This window comes from Moschus berezovskii, chromosome 23 (assembly GCF_049115385.1).
Source record: "Moschus berezovskii isolate FMDL1 chromosome 23, NW_MosBer_1.0, whole genome shotgun sequence".
NCBI lineage: Eukaryota > Metazoa > Chordata > Mammalia > Artiodactyla > Moschidae > Moschus > Moschus berezovskii.
The window spans coordinates 57,034,210-57,053,263 of NC_142482.1; the positions used below are offsets into that span (position 1 = coordinate 57,034,210).

At 42.0% G+C, this 19,054-nt stretch overlaps 1 protein-coding gene across 2 annotated transcripts in view; it reads left to right on the top strand.

Moving 5' to 3' along the window:
- Window positions 1-17,048, top strand: part of LOC129543294 (orofacial cleft 1 candidate gene 1 protein-like) — a 50,423-nt gene extending 33,375 nt beyond the window's left edge. For both annotated transcript variants that reach the window (XM_088831277.1, XM_088831278.1), the window contains exons 5-6: window positions 14,171-14,257; window positions 16,276-17,048. In XM_088831277.1, the coding sequence (XP_088687403.1) occupies window positions 14,171-14,257; window positions 16,276-16,460 (272 nt within the window). In that variant the 3' untranslated portion in view covers window positions 16,461-17,048. The remainder of the gene's footprint in view (window positions 1-14,170; window positions 14,258-16,275) is intronic.
- Window positions 17,049-19,054: the final 2,006 nt, after the last annotated feature.

Consider the following 19,054-nt stretch of genomic DNA (forward strand, 5'->3'; position numbering starts at 1 on the left):
TGGCATCTTATTCTTCTATAGATTCTGAAGATAAACTTCTGGTGTCTTCAGACCAGAGGCATTTTTTATATAATATTTAAAAATATTTATTTACTTATTTGGCTGCATTGGGTCTCAGGTGCGGCATGCAGTATCTTTTGTTGCGGCGGGCACATGGGCTCTCTAGTGGCATGAGCGCTCAGTAGTTGTGGCGTGTGGGCTTAGTTGCCCTGTGGCGTGTGTGATCTTAGTTCCCCAACCAGGGATCGAAACTGCATCCCTTGCTTTGGAAGGCAGATTTTTACCCACTGGACCACCAGTTCAGTTCAATTCGCTGAGTCGTGTCCGACTAGTCGCTCAGTCGTGTCCGACTCTTTGCAACCCCATGGACTACAGCACACCAGGTCTCCTTGTCCATCACCAACTCCCGGAATTTACCCAAACTCATGTCCATGTGATGCCATCCAACAGTCTCATCCTCTGTCGTCCCCTTCTCCTCCTGCCTTCAACCTTTCCCAGCATCAGGGTCTTTTCAAGTGAGTCAGCTCTTCACATCAGGTGGTCAAAGTATTGGAATTTCAGCTTCAACATCAGTCCTTCCAATGAATATTCAGGACTGATTTCCTTTAGGATGGACTGGTTGGATCTCCTTGAGGTCCAAGGGACTCTAAAGAGTCTTCTCCAACACCACAGTTCAAAAGCATCAATTCTTCGGTGCTGAGCTTTCTTTATAGTCCAACTCTCACATCCATACATGACCACTGGAAAAACCATAGCCTTGACTAGTTGAGCTTTTGTTGGCAAAGTAATATCTCTGCTTTTTAATGTGCTGTCTAGGTTGGTCATAACTTTCCTTCCAAGGAGTAAGCGTCTCTTAATTTCATGGCTGCAGTCACCATCTGCAGTGATTTTGGAGCCCCCAAAATAAAGTTAGCCACTGTTTCCACTGTTTCCCCATCTATTTGCCATGAAGTGATGGGACCAGATGCCATGATCTTAGTTTTCTGAATGTTGAGCTTCAAGGCAACTTTTTCACTCTCCTCTTTCACTTTCATCAGAGGCTCTTTAGTTCTTCACTTTCTGCCCTAAGGGTAGTGTCATCTGCATATCTGAGGTTATTGATATTTCTCCCAGCAATCTTGATTCCAGCTTGTGCTTCATCCAGCCCACCAGGAAAGTCCCTAAAGGCATTTTTTAGATCTTTGGTTCCCTTGACGGGAAATCAGTCTTATGGAGCTAGAAGGGATTCCCAAATGGCTCAGTGGTAAAGAATCTGCCTGCCATCGCAGGAGACATAGGAGATGAGCATTCGATCCCTGGGTCAGGAGGATCTCCTGGAGTAGGAACTGGCAACCCACTCCAGTATGCTTGCTTGGAAAATCCCATGGACATAGGAGCCTGGTGGGCTACAGTTCATGGGGTTGCAACGAGTTGGACGTGACTGAGCACACACGCACATACACATATGGAGCTAGGATGTTGCACAGCTGGGATTTGAGGGGAAAAATGTGTCCCCAGCACCCAGATGGAGGCTTGCTTTATAAACTCCTATTCAGCAGAGGTGCTCAGATTTCATCAAGAGGGATTCTTATCCTTTGTGGGCTCAGGAGCCGGTGTAAAACCTCAAATTTTAAGTTTGTAAATGGATATTTTGAGGCGGAGTACCGCACGATGACTTGGCTGTTGGGAGCTCAATAAAATGAGTCATGGAGAATAATTATAGTCGAGGAAGATCAGGGGTTTGTGAGAGAGGGTAAGCTGAGGTCTGTGGCGAGGGTGACATCGGGGTGAGTGTTCGGGTGAAAGTAGTTATAGGCAAGTGATCTGCAGTAGAAATATATTGTGAGCCATGGACACCATTTTACATTTTTTAACAGCACTCACTAATATAATTAAAAAAAAAAACAAGTGAATGGACTTTAATAATACATTTTATTTCAACCAATACCTACAAATATTATTTCAACTTATAATCCGTGCAAAACTTAAAGTTATATTTTACCTTTTTCGGGTATGAAGTGTTTGAAATCTATGTATGTATTTATGCTGATAGCAAGTCTTAATGTGACCCAGCCTCATTTCAGGTGTGTGATAATCATATGTGGCTGGTGGCTGTGATGCTGAGCACAGCAATGAAACCCATCTAGACCTCGAAGTCCAGCCACTCAAGTTCACGTGGGAGAATTTGAGGAAATCTTAGAGAATCTAAACTCCCCAGCCTCCAAAACGCTGCGTAACCAATACTGACCAACAATATAATACTTCCAACACTGTCTCGGTTGTTCTTGTCATTTCTAATATCATTTCTCTGATGTAAATAAAAGTTTGGATATAAAGAGTATTCTTAGAGATAGTCTGAATAAGTTCTCCTATGAACCAGAAATTAGTAAGTGAGGAGGGAGAGCATTTTGTAACTTAAAATGAGATGAGAGTACAAGGAGCTTCAGATAGAAAAACCAGGAGTGATTTATTATCCTGACAAAACCATCCAGACATGAACATAGGTCAGGGTTACACCACCTCCATTCCATTCCGGAGCATAATCAACGTTAAAAAATTGATTTGATGCATCTCTACCCAAATCCACCCTGCTCACCTGCCTTTGAAACAGCCTCTAAAAAAAAAAAAAATCAATTGAAAATGAGATGTGCAGCTTTATGGTCCATGAACAAGGAAGAATATTTGAAATACTTGAATTTAGAAACTGCCAGGTATTATAGCACAGAATGTTTCTTGTTGATACAATGTAAAAGAACATTTACATCATTTGCCAATGTGATGACTTAAACAAAATAGTAGCTATGTGTTTTTTCCACAGGATTATTACAACAAGCACAAATTCTCATCCTATAATATATTTATACATTTCCATGTTTTACTTTTTTTAAAAAAATAAAAGCAATAGTAAATAATGGCATAATACCAATACTACTTTACTTATCCAAATTATCTCATAGAAGTGTAGAATAGTTAGATAGATAATGATTTAAATTATGAAGGAAATGTCTACTAGAGAGATTTTTCTAACAATAAACTTTGGATTAAAAAGAATTCAGGGACTTCTTTGGCAGTCCAGTGGTTAAGACTCTGTACTCCCAATGCTGGGGGCACATGGGTTCGATCCCTAGTTGGGGAACAAAGATCTCACATGCCATACAGTGTAGCCAAAAAATAAAAAAAAGACTTCAAACTTGTGGTAGATTGAGTCATTTGTGTGTATGGATGTTCTGTCATGTCTGAGTCTTTGTGACCCCGTGGACTGTAGCCTGCCAGGCTCCTCTGTCCGTGGAATTTTTCAGGCAAGAATACTGGAGTGGGTTGCCATTTCCTGCTCCAGGGGATCTTCCTGACTCAGGGATTGAATCCATGTCTCTTGTGTCTTCTGCATTGGCAGGCGGATTCTTTATCAACCACGCCACCTGGGAGTGTAGGAGAAAAGTGATTTAAGCAAATGCACACTGACCTTTTTGTTTTGTTTCAGTTCAGTTCCGTTCAATTTATTATTATTTTTTTAACCCCTGTTCTTTTTTAAAAAATTAATTTATTTTAATTGGATGCTAATTACTTTACAATATTGTAGTGGTTTTTGCCATACATTGACATGAATCAGCCGTGGGTGTACATGTGTTCCCCATCCTGAACCCCCTCCGCCTCCCTCCCCGTCCCATCCCTCAGGGTCACACTGATCTTTAAGAACAAGCAAAATTAGGAACTACTGGGTGGTCTGATTCAACGATTACTTGGAGGGTACCCTCCAATTTCCCTTGAACACTCCGATGCCGAAGCACCTTTAGGAGCTTATGCATCTAAAGGGTCTTGAGGGAGAAGGGCAGTGAGCTGCGGATTGCATTGGCACCAGTCGTTTTACAAGGTGTGAAGGAGAAAAAACACACCAAAACCCTCAGTCCTGCCTGCAGCTGCCTCTGCTCCCCATTTCTAAAGGGAGTCTTCCAGGCTCTGTTCATGACCTTCTTCCCGTTCTTACTGCCTTTAATTTGTAGGCGGACGTTGGAGAAAACATTCAACCACTTCTTTCATAAATTTCTGGAGGAATAACACACATCTGATCATTTCTGACCACATGTCCTCTGCTCTGTCTCGCCTGGAAACCATGCTTTGTGTGCATAAACCACTTCTCTGATTTCAGCTCACGCACTTTGCTCACTGCCAGCCGTGGCCTGGCCTGGTGATGGTTAACCTGATGAGGAATTGAAATTCAGAATGACAGCACTTGAGAAGGGAGAGTGACAGAGAACCCACTACTGTGTAGAATCTCAAAAGACAGAGGAGTTGACTTAGGTTCTAAACATAACAAGGGCTTGAGGGTTGGGTAGGTCGAAAGGCATATTTAATAATCTAAATCTATAACATGGTGTCGCTAAGAAGTAGTGAATGACTGAATTCTGAAGGACAGTAAAATGAAACGTGATAAATGTGAGAAGGAGCCAGGTAAAGACTTTTTTAAGTAAGAAGAAATAAGAAATATAGAAATGCATAGTAAAACAGTTCAAATGATGGTGAGTGATTTAACTGCACTTGGGAAGCTTTTTCCTTTCCATCTCTAATTTTCACTGAGGTTACTTCAAGTGTTCTTGCTTCACTCACCCGAGGTCCTCAGGGAGCGCATTTGATGGATCAAGCTCAGGTCACTTGCCCAACCCCTGGCTTTGTCACAGATCGGGGAGGTAGGTTCTGCCAGCCCTTCCTGGCTTCTGTCGTTGGAGACAGGAATCTGGAGTTACTGAACCAGCAAGACTATACTCACTGGGAACTAGGAAATTGTGATGCTATTAGAGAGAGGAAACGGATGCAGGACAGCAAAACGAGTCAACCAGACTCCCGTCAGATAAGTGTCCCTACGGTTCCTCAGTTTTGGATTATTTTCTGATTGTATCTAGTGATCACAACATCAGTACAGTTAAAACATGGGAGTGGTATATGTGTGATTAGTGGGATATAAATTTGCATAATATTTTTCTTGCACGTGTGTAGGTGTGTGTATATGTATATGTATGCATGCTCAGTCGCTTGTCTCGGGTACAACTCTTTGCAGCACTATGCACTGTAGCCCACCAGGCTCCTCTGTCCATGGGATTCTCCAGGCAAGAATACTAGAGTGGGTTGTCATGCCCTCCTTCAGGGTATCTTCCCCAACCACTGATCGAACCTGTATCTCTTGCACTAGCAGGTAAATTCTTTACCACTGAGCCATGGTGGGGAGCCATATATATATATATATATACCAAAATACTTTACATATTTTCCCATTTCCTCTTCCTCATTTATTGAAAAGCATATTGATCAAGTACCTATTTGCCAAGTGCTAAGCTAAATAACAGAGATGCAAAGGTGAGCTCAACAGACATGAATGTTCTCTATGTCATGAAGCGTGTTACATAAGCAAAGTCACATTGAGGGCAACTCTTGAGATTTTAATTGAGTCCTCTGGATTAACGTGGCACTCTGAAACAAGCAGTAGTTTCTCATAGAAGATTTTTACATTGATTTCAAGATGGTTTAAATCTAATAATCCATTACATTGATTGCTTTCATATTGAAGTATACCGCAGTGTGATGAAAAATATTACTGCTGAATGAACCCTTAAGTGCAGAACATGAGTCATCACAGATGCAGGGGGAGGAGATACTTATTAAATTAATGAAGACGCAATCAGAAATACTCAGTTCAGTTCATTTTATTTCAGTCTCTTGGTTGTGTCCGTCTCTTTGCGACCCCATGGATTGTGGCACGCCAGGCCTCCCTGTCCATTGCCAACTCTTGGAGTTCACTCAAACTCATGTCCATCGAGTCGGTGATGCCATCCAGCCATCTCATTCTCTGTTGTCCCCTTCTCCTCCTGTCTTCAATCTTTCCCAGCAGAAACATTAGGGGGCGATTAATGTCTAATATCAGGTCCTTCCTAATTTGAAAGGTAATATTCTAAACTGTGTACATTAATTTTTGGACCTGTAGGATAAGGACTTCCTTGGTGGTTCATTGGTAAAGAATCTGCCACCAAGCAGGAGACATGGGTTTGATCCCTGGGTTGGGAAGATCCCTTGGAGAAGCAAATGGCAACCCACTCCAGTATTCTTGCCTGGAAAATTCCATGGACGGAGAAGCCTGGTGGGCTGCAGTCCCTGGGGTCACAAGAGTTGGACACAACTTACTGACTAAACAACAGCAATAAGATAATGTTGCCCGGCTTCAGCTAGAAAAAAAAATTAAGTTACCTTGATATTAGTTTTGTAGGAGTTTTAAATGTGCATAAGAAACAATATATTTATACTTAACCTTTGAATTGTCATTATTACTTAAGTAATGGAAAGATCTTCCTGTTTAGAAGTGAGGTGCCCGGGGACCCGCTTTAACTCTGAGGACTCGAGGTCCGGAGGAGCACGAGGTGCATGAATGCCTTGGGGTCCCATCGGTTGAGCCCTGCAGCAATTATGCACTCTGCAGCACTCCAGTGGTTTGAAAGTTAAGATGCCTGGTAATTTACCACAAGGGAGGGCCTTAGGGGAAGAAGAATATGGCTCAATTAATTAGTACTTGTTAGCAAACTTCAACTATTACCCTATTTAGATTTTCAAATCACTGATATCTCAAATACCCACAAGATTTGGAAAGGAAGTAAGAATAAGCAGTAGAAAAAGATAATTTGTCCAACAGGGCAGCGGCTTTTGAAAATGGTGTGAGCAGCAGATCCATCTTCACAGGTTAGCGTTTCTATAAAGAAGAAAATGGTATCAATTTGCTGTTTTTCACTCCATGGTTAAAATATCATGCCTTTCAGTTTGAGTTTCTGGTTAAGATGAATACTAGTGATGACCACCTAGGGATTCCTATGAAAATCTAAGAGAAGCTAATTTTGAGGGTATTTGGAGCTTTATTATGGGTGTCGGTTTCCTGCTGCTGCTGCTGCTGCTAAGTCGCTTCAGTCGTGTCTGACTCTGTGCGACCCCATAGACGGCAGCCCGCCAGGCTCCCCCGTCCTCGGGAATCTCCAGGCAAGAATATTGGAGTGGGTTGCCATTTCCTTCTCTACTTACTCATTATATCTCCTAAGTGTCTACTGTTGGCATTTTAAAAAATTAATGATTTGTAGTTTTTTTCAAGGTATTATTTAAATACTTTGAAAATTATTGTCTTTGTTCTGAAAGCTTGTCAGTCAAATCTCTCATTCGTTCATGGTATGGAAACATTGTCTTCAAATACTATTTACACAAAATATATTAATAATTATTTTTAATAATTTTAGCTCATGTCCCCCCTTATTTTTGTTCTAATTACTTTGACTAAGGTTTCTAAGAGACTATTAAATAATAATGTGGGAAACCTGGGTTCGACCCCTGGGTTGGGAAGATCCCCTGGAGTAGGACATGGCAACCCACTCTAGTATTCTTGTCTGGAGAATCCCCCTGGACTGAGGAGCCTGGCAAGCTACAGTCCATGGGGTCGCCAAGAGTCAGACACAACTGAGCAACTAAGCGCAAATATTGATGCTGGACATTTAAGTCATAGTTTGAGTTTCCTTCATTAGTTTTTTTTTTTTTGGTTTGGGTTTTGTTATAGTTTTGTTTTGATACTTAGTAAAATGAAGACTGATTTAAGATAACAATTTTTACCCTCTCTCTGGTGACTCAGAGGGTAAAGTCTGCCTGCAATTCAGGACACACAAAAGACATCGTTTTGATCCTTGAGTCAAGAAGACACCTGGAGAAGGACATGGCAGCCACTCCAGTACTGCTGCCTGGAGAGTCCATGGATGGAGGAGCCTGGTGGTCTACGGTCCATAGGGTCACATAGAGTCAGACACGACTTTCACTTGTTTCATAATGAAGACTTTGATTTAAGATAATTTTTATCATCTTAAAAAGTAGCTTTGTATCTTTCAGTTCAGTTCAGTTCAGTCGCTCAGTCGTGTCCGACTCTTTGTGACCCCATGAATCACAGCACGCCAGGCCTCCCTGTCCATCACCAACTCCCGGAGTTCACTCAAACTCATGTCCACAGAGTCGGTGATGCCACCCAGCCATCTCATTTTCTGTCGTCCCCTTCTCCTCCCGCCCCCAATCCTTCCCAGCATCAGAGTCTTTTCCAGTGAGTCAACTTGTCGCATGAGGTGGCCAAAGTATTGCAGTTTCAGCTTTAGCATCAGTCCCTCCAATGAACACCCAGGATTGATCTCCTTTAGAATGGACTGGTTGGATCTCCTTGCAGTCCAAGGGACTCTCAAGAGTCTTCTCCAGCACCACAGTTAGTTGCCATTAATTTAAAAAATGTTTGTAAATCAATCTTATAAAAATAGTTATTTGAGTGAATTTAGTAAATTAGGTGGTAAAGAATCCGCTTACATTGCAGGAGACTCCAGTTCGATTCCTAGGTGGGGAAGATCCACTGGAGAAGGGATAGGCTACCCATTCCCGTATTCTTGGGCTTCCCTGGTGGCTCAGATGGTAAAGAATCGGCCTACAATGTGGGAAATCTGGGTTCGATCTCTGGGTTAGGAAGGTCCCCTGGAGAAGGAAACAGCTACCTACTCTAGTGTTCTGGTCTGGAGAATTCTATGGACAGAGGAGCTTGGCAGGCTACAGTCCATCCGGTTGCAAAGAGTTGGACATGACTGAGCGACTTTCACTCGCAGTAGGATAGGGTATGTTTGAGTTTGATATAGTTCCCACTAATCTGCCTTATAACCTCCTGACTTCTATATTTCTGTTTCGTACATATATACAAACTCCTTGATCATTTAAATCTGAAAGCAGTATTAGAGTTTCAAAGCGGGGAAAATAAAAAGTTTCCTTTAATTTATTTATAAAATTCACAGGAATCAAATTTAAATTATAGAGCTGTAGGCTTCATGCTTTTGAAAGGCATAATGCTGAGGAGAATATTCTAGTTTGGAAAATTTTGGTGCACGGCTGTAATCACAGAATGTAATGTGTTTAGTTATTTAGTTTGCATGCAGGCCTTGTTTTTATCTAACTTACAGTCCATTGTAGAAAGCATCAAGATTGGTGATAAAAAGCTGAGCTGAAGCAGGTGGATTCACAGGAAAAGGACAAGCATGGAGTCAATAAACTTCTTGAGAAATGGATAGATGCAGTCACATCTTCTCCCCCTGGAGGTAATGGGGCTGATTCAAAAGGAAGTGGGCGCTTCCTTGACTCACAGAAATCTCCCTCTGGTGGGCAATTCCATTTTCACTCTTATGAGCCCCCAAGGAGCTGCAGGGGAGCACACTGGAGAATTCCCTGACCAAAGTTCACATTCAGTGTAATTGAAGTAAAAGCCCTGATTACATTCTGTGCTGCTCTGAGTTAAAGGATAGGAAAACCTGGTATGTGTGGAAGGGCAAGGCATGTGCGTGCATCTTCCTCCCCCAGTTCAGCAAAAATAGCCCTCACTGAGGCTGATTATAGACATCGAACAGCTAATTTAGGAAGCTGGAAACAAAGAAAAGAGTATCGAGAGTGTAAACAAAGCTAGTTTACTAATTTACCAGTTTTATGTGTCACACCCGATTGCGTCAATGTCGAACCACAGATACGCGTGTATATGTAACTGTAGGTTATTCCTATGAATGTCACAAACAGTTAAATATCAGCCATGTTACAGCCTATTGTTATATGTATATTGCTAAATGCCCTACTTTGAATTTCTCAGTGGGTCTGTTACTTTTCCTGTGAGATGATTTTAGACATAGTGTATTCTGAATCATTAGGGCACTTTTAGGAATTTATCCTATTTAGCAACCTACCTTCTGGTAATATCTAAAACCATTTCACTTTATTAAGTCTTGACACTATCCACTGAAGCACAAGCAACGGAACTAGTGATAAGCCTGTTGTTTCCAAATTTCTAGTAGGTTCCATGTGCTGTACCATCTTAAACTCTGCCTACTCTATTTTGGTTATTGGCTTATCAGGGCAAGATATTGGAGAAGGCAATGGTACCCCACTCCAGTACTCTTGCCTGGAAAATCCCATGGACGGTGGAGCCTGGTAGGCTGCAGTCCATGGGGTTGCTAAGTGTTGGACACGACTGAGCGACTTCACTTTCACTTTTCACTTTCATGCATTGGAGAAGGAAATGGCAACCCACTCCAGTGTTCTTGCCTGGAGAATCCCAGGGACCGGGGAGCCTGGTGGGCTGCCGTCTATGGGGTCGCACAGAGTCGGACACGACTGAAGTGACTTAGCAGCAGTAGCAGGGCAAGATATAACAACAGAAATATTTAATATTTAATAATTGCTGTTGCTTAGTCTCTAAGTTGTGTCTGACTCTTTGTGACCCCATGGAATGTAGCCCTTCAGGCTCCTCTGTGCCAGGCAAGAATATCGGAATGGGTTGCCATTTCCTTCTCCAGGGCATCTTGCTGATCCAGGAATAAAACCTACTTCTCCCACATCTCTTGTACTCAGTTCAGTTCAGTTCAGTCGCTCAGTCGTGTCCGACTCTTTGCGACCTCATGAATCACAGCACGCCAGGCCTCCCTGTCCATCTTGTTTTGGCAGACACATTCTTTACTGCTGAGCTGTGAGGGAAGCCACCAATATTTAATAATAGTAAGTTCTTATTTGATTCATAAGCTGATTTATGTTATAGCAAAAAAAGGTGGCCAAATATTATTAAACTATACATAATAAATTATAATATTACATTATCACTTCATTATCTCATACTTGAGAACGTAGTGATTTAATCCTGGATGTTGGTCTTCATTTGAAGCAAAGATATATGCAAGAGAGGCAGCCTCTAATGCTTCCTGGGGTATCAAATCATCGTTTTCTGGTTCTATTTCCCCTCCCTGGTATGTATTATCACCTAATAAACTATAAAATTTACATATCGGTTTGCTTTTATTCTTCCACTCACAGACTGTAAGCTCTGTGAGGGGAGAGGTTTTTGAATGTTTGTTTTACTGATGTAGTCACATAATAAGCACCCAGTAACCCCCTCCAGTATTCTTGCCTGGAGAATTCTCATGGACAGAAGAGCCTGGGGAGCTATGGTCCATGGGGTCACACAGAGTCGGACATGACTGAGCGACTAAGCACACACACACACACACACACAAATGTACTTTAAATAAATGAATGGATATGAAACATTCTATCAGCATGAAGTGACACTGTACAACTTAATAATAATTTGAACAAAAGCATCAGTTAAGAACCCAGTTCTGGGATGACTGAGCAAGTTTGGATTCCATTACTTACTTTTCTGTATCGGAACTTTGGGAGGCAGAGAATAACTGGGGAGCATCCACTAACAACACATGCTTCCCATGTCTTTATGCTTTTGTGTCTTTTTTCCTCTGTTATGCTTCTCCTTCCAAAACAAATTCCTTTCCCTTGTGCTTTTGATACGGCTAATTCCTAATCACATTTTTTTTTTTTTTAAATCAGAAGCTGTTTGTATTTAGACTGGGATACTGAAAAGAGGTGGGCAGTCATCCTTTGCCTGGGTGGTGGTGGAGATGATGATATATTTTTTGCTTTATAATTTTTGTTTACTTTTCATTTCATATTGGAGTACAGCCAGTGAACAATGGTTTGCCAGTTTCAGGTGGATGGCAAAGGGACTCAACCATACATATATACATGTCCATTCTCCCTTAAACTCCCCTTCCACACAGGCTAAGCAGAGTTCCAGGTGCTATACAGTAGGTGCCTGTTGGTTATCCATTACTTCAAGTAGTAATATCTCCAGAAAATCTTTGAACTCTCCAATATGGGTTGGACGCTCCTGCCATACACTCCGACAGAACCTTGTCCTTTACACAATATTAAACCACATTGGATTGAATGCAGACTTCCTTCATACTCACCTGGGCAAGATCCTCATTTCTCAACAGACAACAGGGGTGTAAATGGTTTGAGAACCTGCGTGTATGCGTGCTAGGTCACTTTAGTTGTATCTGACCCTGTGGACCATAGCTTACCAGGCTCCTTTATCCACGGGATTCTCCAGGCAAGAACACTGGAGTGGGTTACCGTGCTCTCCTCCAGCAGATCTTCCCAACCCAGGGATAGAACCAGCATCTCTTATGTCTCCTGCATTGGCAGGTGGGTTCTTTACCACTGGGGCCACCTGGGAAGCCCATTTGAGAAGCTGGAGACTCAGTTTCTCCCAATTTTTGACTTAAGAATGATTTAGCTTTGTTTATTCTTCAGGGACTTGATCCACTTACCACTATTTATTAATAAATCATTTCAGTAGACAGAGACCTGGAGTTTTATATTGAACTGGGGGTGGAGGGTTTCCAGAGTGTGGGTGCCCCAGTTGACTGTTGCTGCCATGGCAAATATCATAAGGAATACAGCACTATTTTCACTTTAATAGAGGTGAATTATTTTGCCAGTATATGAAAGAGTATGCTTAGAGTATCACAGTGCTTTGTGTAAAGGGGGAAAATACAACAATTACGGTGAATTGGGTAGAATAGCTGTGTTATTGCACTACGCAAGACTTTGATTACACACTGCCAAGATTCATATCAGCTTAGTGGTTGTTGACAGATAAAGTAACAAAAATGAAACCCATTTACTGTTTTTTCCTATATTGAGACCTCAAGGTAAAGCAGATTTTCAGTTCTTGTAGTTACTACGCTGATAGAACAGAGATTGACAGCAAAAATGTGACAGTCCAGAAATATAGATTAAGCTCAGGTTCATATCAGAATTCCGTTTAGTTTTGAAGGACCTGCTGTTGGGATTATTTTTGATCCTACAATAAATATATTGTGGAATTTCACAGTATAATTGGTCTGTATTAACCCTTTCTGTGAGCAATACTTTCAATTTTATTTTATTTTTTTGCTTTCAGTTGACAAACCTTTATTTTGCAGTGTTTGAGGCAAGTTATCATCAGAGTAGTTTGCTGCTGCTAAGTCGCTTCAGTCGTGTCCGACTCTGCGACCCCATAGATGGCAGCCCACCAGGCTCTGCCGTCCCTGGGATTCTCCAGGCAAGAACACTGGAGTGGGTTGCCATTTCCTTCTCCAGAGGTTACCTTTTGCTGAATGTAAATTACCAGCAACAGAATGATACACATTTCAGTCTGCGGAAAGTGGGAAAGTAGATTCGGAAAACTGATAGCAGACCTTTTACTGTGTTACAAAGTCATGTTTCCTGCTGCAGTTTTGTTATCTCAGTTCAGTTCAGTTCAGTTCAGTCGCTCAGTCGTGTCCGACTCTCCGCGACCCCATGAATCACAGCACGCCAGGCCTCCCTGTCCATCACCAACTCCCGGAGTACACTCAAACTCATGTCCACAGAGTCAGTGATGCCATCCAGCCATCTTATTCTCTGTCGTCCCCTTCTCCTCCCGCCCCCAACCTTTCCCAGCATCAGAGTCTTTTCCAGTGAGTCAACTCGTCGCATGAGGTGGCCAAAGTATTGGAGTTTCAGCTTTAGCATCAGTCCCTCCAATGAACATCCAGGATTGATCTCCTTTAGAATGGACTGGTTGGATCTCCTTGCAGTAAGGACAAAAGTTAAGTGGAAAGGTGAAGTGAGAATTTTTGGTGTGTGTTGTTGAGACTGTAGATGTGTCTTGAATACAATTTCCGGCTAGAGCATTTGCACCTTCCTTCCTGTTACTTAAGTCCCTCCTGTTTCTTCTTCGCTTTGGCCCTCCCTCTCTCCCTCTTTTCCCTCCCTCCTTCATCCCCTCATTCTTCATCGCTCTTTCTCCTTTCTTTTTACACAACTAGCAATGCGAAAATTTTGCTATAGTTTCTCTTAAGACAATACTACGTTGTCTATGAAATTCCAGGTCCAACGACACGATAAACGTTGTGAACTATATACAAGTGGGTGAACAGAGGCATCAGCGAACTCTAAACACCATCATAATCCAGCGGTTTCATTTCTTGAGTATATCCTAAAAATAATTTTGATTACGTTTTCAAATTATTCTTCTAAAGTCTGCATTTGAAAATTTTCTCATTAATTTTTTAGCAGCAGACAGATAGCACGAACTTGTTTCTTGAATTACCTTTTCTGACCTTTTGCCAAATGATAATTACAAAAAAAGGAAAGCCTGGAAGACTTGTAAAAAAAAATTAAGCTTATCAAGTAGCTAAAATGGCCCTTCTGTGCTGGTGTCGATTTCAAAATTAACATTTTGGTTCATGTGCTTCTAATAATCACTGACCCTTACTTCATGTACTTTCCACAGGAAATGAATACAGCAGAAATTACTTTGACCCACTGATGGATGAGGAAATAAACCCAAGGCAGTGTGGGATGGAGGTCAGCCAAGAGGGTGAGCTAGAATTAAGTATGTAATTTTTGTGTCAGAATATTCTTCCCCATTCATGAAAATGAGGTGACAAAGATCACACATGCAGTTCCATTTAGATTTTTGCAGCTTACAATTTAAATGGGAAGTTTTAACCACTAACGATGTGATGGGCAGCGAAGGTAATTTCTGATCAAGGACAGCAAGCTGGTAACCTAGAGGAAGCTGGAACTGGCTTTCATGTGATGCCGCTGTACGCAGTTTGCTGCCTTTCCAGGGCCCGTGTCATGTATATGAGGAGCGTTACCACTTTACAAAGCCGGCTCAGCCCTTCACATTTAAAAGGAGCATTCCTCAATAAATTTCATCTAGCGTGTGAGATTTCCATATGCAGGGACTAGTGGGTTTCTTTCACTGAAGCCGTGGGACCACCATTTAGGTTTTGAACCACAAAGGTGTAGGGGTAAGATGATTTCTTCTTCTTGCACCTTGACTCTAGCTGTGGTTGTAAAATAACAATTTAGAGTTGCTCCTTATGTGCCCACCACCCTGTGCATTTGGTAGTTTACAAAGCATTCTAGCCATGACGATTAGTAATTTTTTGTAATTACATTCGCTTATCTGTTAATTAGCTGAAGAGAAATTTATCATAAATATGTTCTGTTAGCATTCATACAAGTTGATAAGGGTCTTCTCAGGCAGCACGGTGGTAAAGAATCTGTCTGCCAATGAAGGAGACACAGGAGATGCGGGTTCGACCCCTGGGTCTGGAAGATTCCAGGAGGAGGAAAATGGCTACCCATTCCAGTATTCTTGCCTGGAAAATCCCATAGACAGAAGAGCCTAGTGGGCTACTAGTCCATGGAATTCCAAAGAGTCAGACACGACTGAGCACACACAACCATGCCAGAGTTGATAATAGAATTCTCTGTGATCAATTAGTGAAGTTGTTTCATGAGGTTATTGAGATAATGACAGCGACTAATATTACTCACAGTCATTTGCAACCCAGAAGATCATATTTCACCATGGGGCTCCAGACACTGTATCTGCCTCCTAGGGGAAGCGGAACATGTTTGAGGTATGTATGTATGTTCTAATTCAGTGACTAAGGTGGTCATCCAACTTGGCTTAATGTTTATGTTCAGTTCTACCCAGTGGTAGGACATCCACATAATGACCCTTTAATCCTCGTCTAAGAACCATGTTTTTATACTATTATTATTTTTGATAATGACATGACCTTGTTGCTTTATATTTGTAAAAGAATAAAATAGTTCTTGAATTCGCTATTATACCACAAGAGCACATATAGAAGAATCTAAGACCACCTAAGTTTACTGTTTCTTATGTGCATGTAGCACAAAAATATGATATCCTGGGAGTAGCTAATGTCAAACTGTTGCTCACTTTGATTTGATGTTTATAAATTTTACTACATGATTTGACAAACCACAATGGCCTATTCTGATTCTGGTATAATAGATGTCATAATATATTGAATATGAGATCCCTTTTATTGGAGAAGTTATATTATAAATGCCCTGCAAAGTGTATTTTAAAATCATTGTTCCAATTATCATTGATTTGCAAGGTTTTTTTAGACAAAGGCAGCATATTCAATAGAATTTTGAGTCTCTGACCTATAAAATAACTAAATAGCCATGATGATTAATAATTTTTTGTAATTACACTCATATATCTATAGATTAGCTGACCTGAAAGTTATCATAAATATGCTCTTTTAGCACCCATGTGTGCGTTAGTCACTTAGTCATGTCTGAGTCTTTGCAATCCCATGCAGCCCACCAGGCTCCTCTGTCCATGGGGATTCTCCCAGCAAGAATACTGGAGTGGGTTGCCATGCTCTCCTCCAGGGGATCTTCCTGACCCAGGGGTCAAACCAATGTCTCCTGCATCTCCTGCACTGCAGGTAGATTATTTTACTGCTGAGCCTCTGGGGGAAGCCACTATAGTAACACTTGATAAGATAAAGTGACAAAGAGCAAGTGGAATTCATGTGATCTTCTTGTGGTAAACAGATGAGAGCATCGTGGAGGGGATTTTGGGTTCTGAAGACCTGGTGAGTTCCAGAAGGAATCTTGAACACTACAAAAAGGATATTGAAGCCATTTCTGCCGACAATGAGGAGACTGAAAGAAACACTCAGAAAAACGTAATTCTGCCAGGAAGTTCTTCATTGGAACAGGTCAGCACTGAAATCTAAATCAAGAAATGTAGAATAAGCTCACCTTTTGAAGTAACAGTTGAAATATCAATCCTGCAGGTCTCCTGCTGTTAGTTACCAATGCACCACTTCCTGACTTGCTCCATGACTTTCTGAGTCTTTCCCTCTGTCTTTCACAATACATTTTATCACACAGAGCTTACACTATTGCATCAATATCAAGCCCTTGCACAATTTAGTTTCACTTCACTTTTTAAAATTTCATGTTAGAGAGATCATTTCTAGCATGTGATGAAGTATCTGTAGGAAAACCTGAAACCAGCATAAACTTACGTGGATAAAATTAAGAACTACTTGGGCTCATTTGCATAAGCACCATATAAATATGTGAATAATCTCTTATTTATGAAGTCACCATTAAGAGACTTAACTCACACAGTGTTGTGACAAGTGCCACACAATCTTCAGCCTGTGGATTGTGTTGACTTCAGAAATATCCTTTCCGTTTCCCGCACCTGTACTTTCTACTTTTGTGTAGTGTAGTACCATATGTTCAGGTTCACGAAGGAGAGGAAAAATCTTTCTTCTGTGTAGTCACTTTATCCATCTCCAATAAAAATGAAAGAATCCCCCAAGTTGAGGTGTGTGTGTGTGTGTATGTAGTTTTTGTGAAAGGCAAGTAGATTCAGGCTAAAATGGAAAAAAAATATATCATAAAGTAAAAAAAAAAAAAAACTCTTCTCAGTGATGTCTTTCAAAATAACAGGTTACAAGTGGAAATATTTTCCACTTTAGAATAGACGGAGGAGCCTGGTGGGCTGCAGTCCATGGGGTCGCTAAGAGTCGGACACGACTGAGCGACTTCACTTTCACTTTTCACTTTCATGCAATGGAGAAGGCAATGGCAACCCACTCCAGTGTTCTTGCCTGGAGAATCCCAGGGACAGGGGAGCCTGGTGGGCTGCCATCTATGGGGTCGCACAGAGTCGGACATGACTGATGTGACTTAGCAGCAGCAGCAGCAGCTTAGTTTTGGGAGGTATTCTGTAACTCGGAGTGTGGAAATTCCATAACAGAGTTTATTTTCTTCATTTGTGCCTCTTAGATATGAATATCCTAATTAGCAAGTATGTGCCTGCGTGCTCAGTCACTTGGGTCTTTGCGACCCTCTGGAATGTAGCCCACCAGGCTCCTCTGTCCATGGGATTCTCCAGGCAAGAATACTGGAGTGGGTTGCCATGTCCTCCTCCAGGGAATCTTCCTGGCCCAGGGATCGAACTCACATCTCTTAGGTCTCCTGCATTTTCAGGGAGGTTCTTGACCACCAGTGCTACCCAGGAAGCAATTAGCAAGTACAGTCTTTCCTAACACAGGCACTACGCCTGCAGTGGATTGAATTGTGTTCTCCTGAACTGCCTAATCCCTGGTAGCTGTGATGGTGACCTTGTTTGGAAGTAGGGTCTCTGCAGTGTGATTAATAAACTGAGGAACTCCAGATGAAGTCATCCTGAATTTATACGTTGTTATTCAGTTGCTAAGAACTGTCTACTCTGTGACACCATGGACTGCAGCCTGCCAGGCTCCTCTATTATCCATTACTTCCCAAAGTTCGCTCAAACTCATGTCCATCGAGTTGATGATGCTCTCTAAGCATCTCATCCTCTGTCAGCCTCTTCTCCTTTTCCCTTCAATCTTTCCCAGCAGCAGGGTCTTTTCCAGTGAGTTGACTTCTTTGCATCAGGTGGCCAAAGTATTGGCGTTTCAGCATCGGTCCTTCCATTGAATATTCAGGATTGATTTCCTTTAGGATGGACCGGTTGGATCTCCTTGCAGTCCAAGAGACTCTTAAGAGTCTTCTCCAGCACCCCAACTTGAAAGCATAAATTTAGACTATTTAAATGATCAGCTTAGATGATCAGTTTGGATGAATTTAAACGATTAAGCCCTAAATCGAAAGACTAGTGTCCCGAGAAGAGAAAGAGGAGAGGGATTTGAGGATCTGAACCAGAGACCCACGTAGGAGGGAAGCGCCGTGAAGACAGAGGCAGGCGGAGTGACGCATCTACAGGAAAGGAACACCAAGGGCTCGGCAGTCACCGCAGGCAGGAGAGGGGCTCAGCGTGGATTGTCCCTGGAGCTTCACAAAGCAGCCAGCCCCGACGGCGCCTCGACCAGACCTTTCACATCACAACCGTGGAGCTGACATTTCTGCTGTTTGAAGCCACAGAACTTGAGATAATTTACTATGGCAGCAACAGGCTAGAAATATGGCTGCGAGAGTGGGGGGACTCCATGAGCCAGGTTACGTGTCTTCATGGATTTTTTTTTTTGGAGTATAATTGCTTTACAATATTGTATTAGTTTCTATTGTACAACCAAGTGAATCAGCCCTCAGTATACATAAGTCCCCTCCCTCTTGGACTTCCCTCAACCCTCCCCCCTCATCACACTCTCTAGGTCATCACAGAGCTCCGTGAACTCCCTGTGCTGTGCAGCAGCTTCCCACTGGCTGTCTCTCTTACACATGGTGGTGTATAGATGTCAGTCCCAATCTCCAGATTCATCCCAACACTGCCCTTGCCCCCATGTGTCCACGTGTCCATTCACCACACCTTCCTCTCTATTCCTGCCTT